The sequence below is a fragment of the Copidosoma floridanum genome, unplaced genomic scaffold (assembly GCF_036245765.1).
Source record: "Copidosoma floridanum isolate Cflo_tuat_1 unplaced genomic scaffold, Cflo_Japanese_pri ptg000019l, whole genome shotgun sequence".
In the NCBI taxonomy this organism is placed as follows: Eukaryota; Metazoa; Arthropoda; class Insecta; order Hymenoptera; family Encyrtidae; genus Copidosoma; species Copidosoma floridanum.
The window spans coordinates 12,178,194-12,191,421 of NW_028321896.1; the positions used below are offsets into that span (position 1 = coordinate 12,178,194).

At 37.4% G+C, this 13,228-nt stretch overlaps 2 protein-coding genes across 3 annotated transcripts in view; one reads left to right on the forward strand and one right to left on the reverse strand.

Annotated features, from left to right (window-relative positions):
• LOC106643052 (14 kDa phosphohistidine phosphatase) overlaps positions 1-13,228 on the reverse strand; it is a 71,761-nt gene that overhangs the window by 32,127 nt on the left and 26,406 nt on the right. The window lies entirely within an intron of this gene.
• LOC106643045 (arrestin homolog) overlaps positions 1-13,228 on the forward strand; it is a 47,830-nt gene that overhangs the window by 10,419 nt on the left and 24,183 nt on the right. Inside the window, exons 2-5 of the mRNA XM_014358016.2 lie at positions 333-703; positions 8,651-8,707; positions 9,408-9,543; positions 9,656-9,799. Of these exons, the coding sequence (XP_014213502.2) occupies positions 540-703; positions 8,651-8,707; positions 9,408-9,543; positions 9,656-9,799 (501 nt within the window). The 5' untranslated portion in view covers positions 333-539. The remainder of the gene's footprint in view (positions 1-332; positions 704-8,650; positions 8,708-9,407; positions 9,544-9,655; positions 9,800-13,228) is intronic.

Genomic DNA, 13,228 nt, shown 5'->3' on the forward strand with positions numbered 1-13,228 from the left:
AATCACGGTGTGTTGTTTCAACCCTACACATAAGTGTGTAATTTACTGTAACCCTTTATACTCACTTTTACGTGGATAATTTTGTACTTTTTAAATGTGTATTCATGATTTACGCTCTTAAAAAGCGTTGTTTCAACATATTTTATGCGTATAAATGATAAATACACTGCACTTATGATGTGTTGAAAGACCCGCACAAAAGTGTTACAGTGAATTCCACACTTACCCATATGTGCAGGTTTGGGTAATGAATATATGACTGATGGAGAGATAAAACTCGAAATCCAAGATAATATAAAAATGTAAAGGTCGCGGTGATGATGTTGTTGCAGACGCGTCGCGGCGTGGCAGCCTGCACCACTGGGACGAGCACATCACCAGCGACGGCAAGCAGGGGAGTCGCCGACGCCAACGAGACGAGATAATCAAGGAGGACGGAGGAGCAAGTTGGCCGCGTGATCGTGAACCGTTTGTTGGGCCTCTGCGGCCGCGCCGCCGCGGGGCCGTCGGAGGCCTCCGTCTACACCGCGAGCGGCAGGATGTCAGACGCGAAGCGCCAGGGCCAGGGTGTGAGCGCCCCCGCGACTCCGACGGCGTCGACTGCGAGCGACGGAGCGTTTCGGTCGTTACCCGCTCGGCCGAACAGCGAGAGCCTCGCTAGGAAGGCCTTGCACCAATCCGCCGAGTCGGCGCGAAGCGAAAGGTCAGCTTTTTTTTTCTTTTCCTCCAATCAAACCGAAGTATAGGGGGGAACTGATCCCAGGGTGGACGACTCGAGTCTCGTTTGAGTGACACGAGCAAGAGGGCCCGCATTCAACGTCACTTTGCTTCTGTTCCTTACATAGCGATCGTTTGTTGTGATCTCGTTTTATCGACCGCCATGGGACGGCAGCGGAAAGTAACTCAGTTTCTTGCTTCTGTGCTCTTAGCTGTGGTCCGAGTGAACATTTGACGCTGTTGGTTATATACACGGAAAATTTTTTTTTTTTTTTTTTCATCAGTGACAAACCATTTGCTTTTTCTTTGCGCGATCAAACATCGTTTTTTTTTTATTTTTAAACGAATTGTTGCTCTTTGTAAAAAAAATACATGCTTAACTCGATTTTTAATTTTAATACATGCAACCGTAACTGTCAAAGTGTCAAGGTTTTATAATATTTGTAAGCGTTTTTTTTTTTTTTTTTACTACAGGCATACTACTGTCGGTTTGTTTTCGTCGTATACAATGTTAACGCGCAACCGAATGCGTCATTTTGTTATTCCATCAACTCGAAAATCGTGTGTCGAAAAACACTCCAAACATTCATTTGCGTAACAAACAAACCTTGAACAGCACACGTATATGTATATATTTTGGGCTAAAAGCTTTAATATTTAAAAACGCACTCCATCCACTCGCATTACCAACTTCCAACGCTACTTTTGTGTCACGGAATAACTTTCTGTTCGTAAAAAAAAAAAAAAAAAAAAAAAAAAAACCGTATGCTTTTATAAAATATTTTTCAACATATTTATATATTTTGTATCGGCCAGTTCGTGAAAATGTCAGAACCTTATCATCCGCTGAAACATATATACAGAAAATAAGGAAACAAAAAGTCCATCATGATACCCCCGTCTCTTGTAAAATTCATCACTCATAATCATCGCTGCTCGATATTAGTCTTAATTCACCGATATGAATCTGAAAAGAAGAAACACACTCTCAAAGACGCTTGTTCCATGCTGTAGGCGAAGTCAATTAAGCTCAGGGTGCGTAAAAGCCTTGCCGTTACCTCAGGTGACGGCTAGTAATAATAATAACCAGCAGCTCTTCAATCTTTCTCCACAGGAGCTGTCCGGGCAGCGGCAGTCGAGCTTATGCATACATATATAGCACACCAGCTGGCCTCGACCTTTGGTTGTACACACCGACCCTCTGATGAATTTTCGAAAATGTTACTTGAATGTACTGCATCAAGTGGCAGATCGATTTTTTGGGGGGTTTTTTTTTCTATCGTTTTGATGGGCATATTGCGCCATCCGATTTCATAAGTATGATAACGAACAAAGTAATAAGGCTAAGATGATAAAAAATCGTTTTCGAGTGATAGTTTATTTGAAGGTAGAATGTGCCTCTACGATTACGGTTAGCGAAGAAAAAAAATTCCAAGTGTATCCGTAGGGTTCGGTTGTGCAATAGGACGCACGTAAGTGCATCGCGAAGAAATGAACCGTGGCATCGGTAGCATGGAAATTGATCATATGGGGGGTGCAGTGCAAAAACGTGTAACACAGAAGGTGAGATATTCAAACGGATTGATTTACTGAGGTCGCGCTTCGTGATCCTATGAAAAAGCGGTACAAGGTCACGTTGAAATTAATGGCGAATGGAACAAATGAAAATGAAAGAGAAGAAAAAAAAAAAAAAAAAAAAAAAACAACGTATAGTGTAACAGAAAAAGTTGATTATTAGAAATCGAGACGAAAAAGTCGCGAAAAAATAACCGTACGTATATGTAGGTATATAAGTGTGAGCACTGGTGTAACGTATGACAAATGGCACAAGGGGGGTGTGAGATGGGCCCGGCTTTCTTTACCGCCCCAAGCCCCAGAGTCCAGCATTTGTTGTGTGTCGAAGGGTTTGAAAAAAGGATTTATGGCCCGAGCGAGGCACGAGGAGAGAAAAAGTGTATTTACGAACAACACGCGCGAACGGAATGATGATGTAGCGGTGGTGCGGTATCGGTCAGACATAAAACTTCGTTGGTCGAACCAGCTGCTGCGACTGTTCTCCTCCTCTCCTGCTGCTGCCTCCCGCTAAATGTACGGCTGAAGTGAACGAGGGTGTACGCGCGGATCTTCGTGGTACAGGGGATGTATTTATATTTACAAAGCGAGAGTTTTGCTGCATACTGCGATGGGAAATTCGTATGGTTTTTTTTTTTTTTTTTTTTTTTTCACTTTTGAGGATCAATTGGCAGTTGATTGATCAAGTACTTTTTGTGACTTTGGCTTTTTAATGTAATCGATTGGTTAATTTTTAAAGAAAAACTTAAATACTAAATGAGCTCTGTAAGAATATTGAATTTATAATTGCGCTACTTAACTGCCAATTTTAGTATACACCTTTCAAAAAATTTAGAAGCTTACCTAAATAATTATAAATGTGCATTTGATAAATATTGTAGATACAGCTACCATAATTTTTATACTTTTTTTTAAATAGTTAATTTTTTTTTTTTTTTTTTTCACACTAAGAGTAAAGTTTTGAGCGCGAGAGTTTTATTCAGAATTATTTTTTTATTTAGAATTTTAATTCTTAATTTTTAAGTACTGACTATAATAGCCTCAACATAACCGATATGGAATATTTTAACAGACGAATACGTGTTATTTCATCCAAATATATTAGTTTAATTAATTTTTTGATCGCAAAGACTATAGTAAGCTATGGTAATTTTAAATATATATATATATATATGCAAATCAATCGGTTACAAAATATTCGGACCCTAATAAAAAAAACTTTATTCGAAATCACAGAATCCTTTCGTATTTTAATTTCAAATACTGTTCACCCTTGAAAAAATAAAAAAAACTTTTAACAAAAAAAAAAAATATAATACGAAGGGCAAAACATAACGAGGCGTTTTTTATCGGACAGCTGAGATATCTAAAAAATTGGTTCATTAGTGCGGGGTAATGGTTTGAAAGTAAATATACTTTTTATGTTACCTCAGTGGTTTTCTGCCGTTTCATCAAGGGAACAAAGTTAAAACGCTTACCTATGCATTGTGTGTAGGTGTACAGGTTTTTTTTAATATAGGTCGTGAGAAACTTGTTTAATATTTCATTTTTGTTTCTTCATAATACAGAAAAAACAAAAAAAAGGATGTAAAAAATTTCATTAGACTAGGGGAAAAAGTTTTCTGTTCGGTGGTACTATAATTTACATATTAATTCCGCCACTCAATTTTTTATTTATTTTTTTTTTTTCAGAAAGATAGGGACATAAAAATGTTACGGTTCCACGCGAGTAGAGACAACTACAATAATTTAAATGACCTAGATGTGTATATTTACAGCAAACACATGTCCTTAAATTGTATGATACAAGAAAGTAATTGTAACACGAGACATAAAAGTAGGACACACTCATAAAAGAAAATATTTTTATCTTCATAGCTGATTTATTAACTACAATGACGAATAAGAGGATTCAAACATACGCTATGTAATAAAAATATATAGTATAAATTATTTGTCAATCGTGCATGGATCAACTTGAATATACAAAGAAATGATGAAAATCTCTGACCTTAAACCATATGCACAGCTCTTAAAAAAAAATTCGAATTAAAAATCTATTATTAATGAAATAAAAGTATTAAAAAATTTTAACTCAAGGACTGTTAAAGTATTATGTATGAAAAAAAAACAACTGGTTATTACTAATAAATTGTAATCAATTCTTTAGTACTGAGTGAACATTACACCAAAAACTTTTCCAACGAATAAACTGTGACGCAGAAATTGATGGCCTCGGGGTGCTCATGGAATAAACGCAAGGGAGATATCAATTTAAATACTTTATTGCTTAATCATTCGAGGGAAAAGCCACATCACGCTCGACTGGTCAGAAGCTAGATCCGCCATCTTTCGCGTCTGCCCGATAAGTCCCGCTTCCTTCCGCAGTCTCTCTCTATATGTAGCTTCCTACCCGAGTCTTTCCTTTCGATAATTACGGATACCTTTCCAGTGGGGGCAGGAGGAGCACATGGATGCACAGCTTATGCCATCGCACGTGACACAATCTAACTTTTTTTTTTTATATGCACGGATGAAAATAAGTTAAGCCACGAGCACCAAAGTCACAAGCGTAAAGCTTTTCGTAGCCAATCGCGCGGCAGATCAAGAAATTAAAACTACAGCAGGGATAAAGGGTAGCAGAGCTTATACGTATACGTATATATTTTAAGTACGGCCAGTATGACCCAAAGTGGCTCCGGGGAACACGCGTTAAGCTCCTTTATATTTTTTTCAACGTACTGCCATTATCCGTGTTTGAATAAGAGCGTGGGTTACTCTGTGTATAGTGTCTGATTTTTCATCACAGCCCTCCCACAGCCAAACGACTTGAGCGCACAAATTTGATAATGAGCTAACCTTATTCATAACTTATATGTACCATTTATTTTAACAATTGAGTATTTGACGAGCAGATGTTTTTTAACAAGTAGGTATGGATGATTTCGCGACTATTCTCCTTCCTCATCCTGTACAAAAGTTTTTTTTCTTTGTCTTTGCAAGTGAATTTTTAATTCTCGGTATATTAAAATCTACAATGAACAATATTATTCATGATCAAAAGGGTAACTTTATTTGTGAGGAAAATTTATTGTGCGTTCATATTTCGTTGGAATATTTACAAGAGTGTGAAGAGAAAGATATTACGCGCAGGGTTTCGAGCGAACAAAATAATTACAACGGAATCTGTTCTTTAACTTGAACGTAATAATATTAAACCGTGAAAATGAAGTATCCATTGAAGGAGCAATTTGAATTTCCAGTACCCAATGGATGAAAAAAAAAGTTTGTTAAAACTTATTTTTAAGGCAAAAAATATTCAGTGAAACCCAGTTTAATTTTTTTTTCGATATCCCTGTTACATTAAAAAAAATTTTTTAAGCTGCTAATCCAAGGAACGTTACCTCTCGACACGTGTAGAATACCGCTCACTTTACAAGAATTGAAGAAAAAAGAAAAAAAAAAGAAAAAAAAAACAAAAAAAAACGTTTTAATCCTTAACGAGCGACAAACGAAAGCCTGATTTTTTCAGTTCTTCAGAACAACAATAGAATTTTTCTCTCCTTTTCCTCTTTAGACGTAACAGATCAAGAATTATACGAGCTCATAAATGCCAAGACTCGTTATAAGCTTGCCTCTGACGAGCAACAGTATAGTTCGACAAAGGCATAAGAGGAGGGATCAAAAAAAGCAAAGGGAACAAAACAAAGACTTGTACTGCGAGGAAAAGCTTACGGTGGCGATAATTAAAAAAAAAAAAAAAAAACGAGGCTAGCCACTTTGGATGAAGTTTAATTACGCGACATCCTCGCGAACAGGGAGTCCAAGGTCAGGTAATCGCTTTAATACACATTAAACGGCTACTGCGAGGGTGCACGTGTTGCTTTTAATCCATATATATCTATACCAAGGCTCTACTGTTACGAAATTGAAATTAAGTGGAAAGAATAAAATTTATGGTTAACTTAACAAGGAAGTATTGTGTTTTATGCTATACTTGACAAACACTCGCGTTTCACGTGACTCGCGAGAAAAACGTCTGGATAGGATTGTACATTGTTAAGTTTACTGTTAGGTATACACTTGTATGGGAATTCAATCAAATTGTACCCCATGCCTTCGAGTTTCGATTATCACTCTTAATTGAAAAAGCAACCAGATCACAACCTGTTCCCGCGTAACTCGACAATTATAACACCAATACGAGCGCTCGGACGAGGAACGAGCTAATTAACTGAACTAATACATTTACAAATCCCGTCCTGCACTCCCTACGCCCCCGATATCGCCGCCCACGCTAACGGCGCCTAGTAAAAGTCATCCTTGTTGGCCGGAAATTGCAACTGCTCGCGTTGTCGTCTATTAGACAAGGGCTGATGGAGGAGAGATGACCCTAAATTTGCCGATGAAAAGCTCATGCCCACGCGCTAATGCTGCCACGGCCATACTATCGAGTATACCCAGTTAATATGATGGCTAGTTTGCAAAACATTGCCCAGCTCATGGTGCACGTGTGTGTATAATTTTATCAATTTGGAATTGTTCAATGGAGTTGCAGGGGGCATTAATTACTTGTTTCATAGTGATTAGTTATAAAATCAGTTACGGTTACATCACGTTTGGGTAAAAAGTTCTAGTAGTGAAATTTAGGATTTAGCATATAATATTTTTTAACAAAGACTGAATAATTTGGGAATAATGTTTTATTCTGTATGGAAAGAGTTATGTTAATAAAATTAAAATTGGTATAAGGTTTACTAGTTTTCCCTAAATAAATTTAAGAAAAAAAAAAATAATAATAATAAACTATAACAAACAAAAGCATTTCTTGTAGACGAAAAAATGTTAAATTGAATAATTGTCTTTGGAATGTTTTTCAATATCGGCCAAGGAAAATAAGCATGCAACGAATCGATGGAAAAAGGATAATCAAGCTAAGGCATTTGCTTTGAGTACAAGAGTAGGCCATCTGCGATTCATTTACTAAGAGACACTCCTTTTTCTCCCTCTTTCTAGTACCTACTTCGACTTTGAATTTCCCCAGGGCAATCCGCTGAAGTACAGCAGCCGGTGTGTTTACGTAAAGTACACGCGTACTCTGTATTTGTACACAGTTAGGAGAAAAAACAAATTCAAGGTAATTCGAAAGTTTGAATCAGAAAATTTCCACTTGATTTTTTTTTCTCGGCTATGAAAAAAAAAATTTTATTTTTCAACATCGAGAAATACCTAAGTGAACTTTTTTTCATGAACCGTTTATGTACTCGGAAAAACAAACTTACAAGTAGTTTTCCTGACGAGTGATTTTTTTTCTCTATACTTACGATTTTAAAATGGAAATAGACCATTTAAACAGAATATCCGACTGTGTGTATGCAGTCATTTTTTTTTTTTTTTTTTTTTTTTTTTTTTTTTTTTTTTTTAAATTGTATTTAATACAGCAAACACAATATTTTTAATTGCTAAGAAGTTTTTAGTTAAGCTGGTTTAAAGGTATTTTCAAAAATATTTTACATCTCAAAATACAGTTTTAACCAAATATTTGTAATAATACGTACGCCAAATGAGAATAATACCTATTACGAAATAAATAGAAAATAAAAATTTCTAAAAAATAAACTTTATTTTAAACTAAGAACTATTTTTCCCTGTAGATGTGTGCATGTACAAGTTCTTATACAATTTTTTAATACATTTTAGATTTGTATTTTCAGGTATAAGATAACATTTAATTTCGTATTCGATTGTAAAACGTGAAATAAAAAAAAATAAAAATAAATTTTAATTCATTGAAACTGTGAAATAGCTCAAAAACTTTTGTGATTATTTTATCAGAAGTGAAAAATTGGATTTTTGTACAGTAACTATTTTACCTTTTTTTAATTTGTTTTACGAGCTTAAAAGGTCGACTTTTTCACTTCAATCGACTTGCAATTGGAATTTTTTATTTAGCTTGTGTTTCTTTTCTTTCAAACAATTTGTTTTCACTTGTTTACTAATAATATAAAAGTTCTAAGGATTTCAAAGGATACAATACTATATTTAAACTTTACTATAAAGAAGTTTCACAAAACAAATAATTAATCCGATTATTATGTATGACAATCTTATGTATTTGAATAAAGCACTGATTAAAAATACAGATTTTAATCCTTTATTTTTATATCTGCTTCTATATCTTTACCAATGCATTCTAACAGAAGAGGCATTATACATGCATACTTTAGTACTATTAATGTATTGTATAAACATTACTTTTTGAACATGAATTTTAAATTGAAAAAAAAAAAAATGCTAAGCCAACTGGACCTAATCCGAAAATTTCCATGCAATCTAATCGGTTGAACCATTTTTGTTGCAGGAGGCTAGAGACAAGTAGACCGAGCGAACCTGACACTGGTTTTATATTTAGTCAAAAGTAAGCTCACTTTACTACCATAAAGTTTTTTAAATTAAAAAAGTTAAATGTACACCCAATGAACAATTTTTTCTTAAAAATTTTAATGTGTTATCGTTAGTTAAAATATTTTTCAATCCAATCATTTTCCTGACATATCAATAACTTTGAACTTTCGTAGCATGAAAATAGTTAATCTAAATTCTAATGAAAGAAGTTTGCAAAAAAAAAAAAGATACCACCAGTAGCGAGGTCGATAAAGTCCACCAGCCAGGCTTTACTTGAGAAACTTGCTGTATCTATCTGCCGCTCATGTAGTCATTGATCTTCCAGCACCGCAATTTTTCTCAACACTAGTTCCCTCCCGTCGATCACGCCTAACGCATCACCCCTTAAGCTTTCAAAATCGAATTTTACAAATCCCCGCAGGCAAAGCTCAACTCGGAGGACCGCTACCGCAAACACAAATAATGCTCCGGGGGTGTGGTGGGAGATTTTGCAATTTTCTCCTCGCGATGGGCTTTATTCGCCTTCGGCTCCTCTCCGTTACTTTGGCAAGCTATTAGCAAAACGTCCAAAACACATGAAAAACAGCACTTCAATTAAATTAGACTTTAAATTACAGTTCAACGATAACATGATTCGATTTTGAAAGAATTTGTTCACCAAATTATTAAGCGACGCAGTTTTTAAACTAATGCACGATTCTTTTGTCGTTCAGGGCGTTTAAGAAATCTTCGCAAAATGGCAAGCTCACTCTGTACTTGGCGAGCCGAGACCTTATTGTCACTGCCGGAAAAATCGATAAGCTCCAGGGCGTTTTGCTCATTGATCCAGACATGCTCCAAGGCAAAAAGGTAAACTCACTTTGCTCTTAATGTGGTTGTAATAAAAAATTTTCATTTCCCCATCAAAGAGAGACAAAAGAAGTGTACTAATATGCAGTGACTTTTTTTTTTAATATGCAAGGTTTATGGTCAAGTGATATTGACTTTCCGATACGGTCGAGAAGACGAGGAAGTGATGGGGTTGAAATTCTGCAACGAGGCCATTATGGCCCTCGCTCAACTCTATCCGCCTTACCATCCGACAGATCCTAATACTCCGTTTCAGGTCGGTATAAGTCTTTCATATTAAAATTCATCGAGAATCGTAATAACTATGACTAAATTACATTTCAAACGCAAATCCATATATATTTTTACCGCAAAGTAACTGGAAATCATGATTTTCCATGGCTTGTAAATTTTATGGGGCATCACATGTTTAGCGCAAACTATCAGTGAAAATTAATCCATAAATGAATGCTCTTTTCTTTTTTTACAATGTTTAGCATATTGATTTATAAATTATAAAGTACCCTGAAATTTACTATCCCTTGCACTGACTTTAAAATCGCGTTTATCCCCTTTTGTTTTTGTTCCCAAGCCTTTGCCAGATACTCTGTGTATTTTTTGATTTTTCTTCCATATGTAATCCTCTTAACTTCTTTTTTTTGTCTTTGGTCCAGGTATAAATATTTTCTCGTCAATCTTTTTTAAAATTCTCCAATTTCACTTCCTAAATACATTTGATCCATTTTTTTGCGATTTGGTAGCATTAAACCTTTAAAACTTTACGTTTTACTCGCTTGAATTTTTTAAACTTTTTGTACCGTTTTCCTTCCTACAATTTTTAGTTTTAATATTCTTTTCTTTTTAAAGTATCTCATTTCTTTTTACCACCAAATAATACATGTTTTTCCAAAGTTGCAAACAGTAATCATAGTAGGCACGTACGATACTGACTTGTCTTCTTCAGGTCTTGCCTCGAAAGTGTAGATCTCGGAAATTTCGTTAGAGTCTCGTCCCGGTCCCGAGGTCGCGTAAAACGAAATAACTAAAAGTTTGATTAGAATGGCTCCGTTGCTTGAAAAATCTGTCGCGGGGAATCATATTCATGGACACAAGAAGCCTCCCCCGAAACCCATTTGAAGATGCAAATGGAGTAATCATTTCAAGGGTGACACGCCTCGGCCGGAATAATAGACAATCAAGCCACGGGCCTGAAATAAAGCGTCTTACTTGACGCAAAATCGATACGAGGGGCCACGTAATTCATCATAACCCCTTGTGCTCCACGAGGCTATAAATCACCGTGTCGTTATACCAATGAGCCCTGAGAAAAAAAAAAAATACAAAGTTTACCGTCTACGCAGATACACAGAAAGTTTACCCATCTTCCTCGACAATACCGTTCATAGCACGCGATTGTAAAGTAAAAAATGAGCACCACCAGAGTTTTTTTCACTCTGAATCGTTATTTTTGTACAACAACACCAGATATTGTTTCAACTGTCCCAGAAGCAATCGCTTCGTCTATGAACAAAACGAATACGCATACGCATCAGCGGATAAGAAATTCCAGTTATTGTCCCTTCACATTGACCGCAGTCTAAATGCCAAACAACAAATAAAAAATCAATTGTTTCCTCCTGAAACAACAACGCCTTACCAAGTCATAGGTGCATACCCTATATCGCACAATACCAACCACTTCGTTTCAATCAACGTCACACGCGTATGTACACACACGCGCGGAGGCAGTACATGCGATGTATATAACGTAGAAGATATCGTATACACAGTTGTGACCAACTGTAACCCCAAGTGGAGAGTCGCAGCGCGGCAAATTTACCCCCTGCACGAGCGCACGCCACGTAAATTACTCTGTATGGAGAAAATCGTGCAAAAGCTCAATCAAAGTCGCACACGCGGCGATAGCAACAACAATATGCACACGCGGTGGACTGCCATTCGACGGACGCGTTCGTGTGCGCGATGTGGTGGGTATATACACGTATATACACTCACACGCCCCAACAGCCCTTTGAGACAAAGTATGCAATGTAGCGCGCATGACGTATACATATAAATCGATAGAAAGTATAAGGGCGTCGAGAGTACGCGGTGCGGCCGAGCGTCGAAATAGGGGGGAAAGAGCAAAGTTGGCCGAGGAGAAGGCTCACTGTATACACCGAGGAGGCTCCCTCGGGAGAGGGGGAGAGGAGGACCTTGTTGTAGGTTGATACGCACCGGCACCTCACTTAGAGCCGCATACGGGAGCAGGAGGAGGCTGTGTTTCTCCATCTATCTTGATGATGATGATGATGTATACCGGGACGCAGCACTCCATTAGTTTGGCACGCGCGGCTTGCACCAGACACGAAGTGGTTACGTGGACAGGCACGCCTGTACCATTTAGCTTTTCTCAAGAGTAACGTGAATACCGATATATATATTATATACGTGCTCGGCTGTGCGTTGTGTATTTTGGCTGGTGCTACATTAGAGAGTACAGAGCCTTACAAAACACCAGTGAAATACGAAACGTCATGTCAAAAAGGACAAAATGGTCCATTATCCGTGTACAGAGCGGTAAAAGTGGATGAAAAGTAATTGTAAGCCATCACAGGATTAATCGTAAATTAGGCGAGTATAGGTAATTTCTCATCTGACTGCAGTCAACAGTGGAGAATATGGTTAATGTTCATGGGGATTGGACGTTGTTGTCTCAAGACGAGTGGCCTCAGTTCGAGGTCATCCATCATGCGCTTTGCCCGACATCGAGTGCACAAGTTTGGGGCATTGCCAACCTCTAGTCGGGGAACATATTGTATTTTCATTCATCCCGAGACTCTAATGATATTGCGCACCGATAACAAACAATGTATTGGACACGAAACAGCCGTCACACGGCAAAATTGACCAAATGGTCGGCTATATAGTGTTAATTTGGCGCTTCTCCTACAATTATAATGAAAAACAAACGTACCCCGTCATTTATTTGCCACTGCTTTTGTTTGCTCTGGCCATCGGACGTGGTACACATCACATTTTGTTTTTCCCCTTCGATTCATTACATCCCGGTTATGTTGTGTAACTTGTAACACTATATAGTACAAACAATAACAACAATTCACACATAAATTGTAAATCATACGAGTTACGAAAGGATATATACATGTTTATCCACACGTATACGTATAAAGCTCCTAAATTTACATCCTCCCACACGTCCCATCAACCGGTATAGGTCAACGACACACGCGGTTTATTGTTTTTTTCTTCCCCTTTTCTCTTTCACAAGACGTCGATGGCAAATTTCACTCTCGGCTAACTCTCGTCAAAGCTCGATTCACTCCATACGACCACACTCGAGACTTGGCCCATACACTATATACCCCCCTTTTTAACGACGTACCAAGCAGGTGTGTGTGTATATATATAATATACACGCGAAAACTTTCAAAGAGGCCACAACGTCAGTGCAGGTCCAACCCTGTGTATGTGGGTGTACCGATACCCTAAAATATGTGTATATAATATACCTGAGCGCGTCACCGGGGATATGTAGGATTAAACTCTTCGGACGCGGTAGCTCTCGGTAGGCGAGAAAACATAAAATACAGTACACCTATGCGCATGGAATACAAGCTCGGTCAGCCGTGCGCGCTGATTAATAACAGTTGTACACGTATGTTGTAGACGAATATAGTAATCG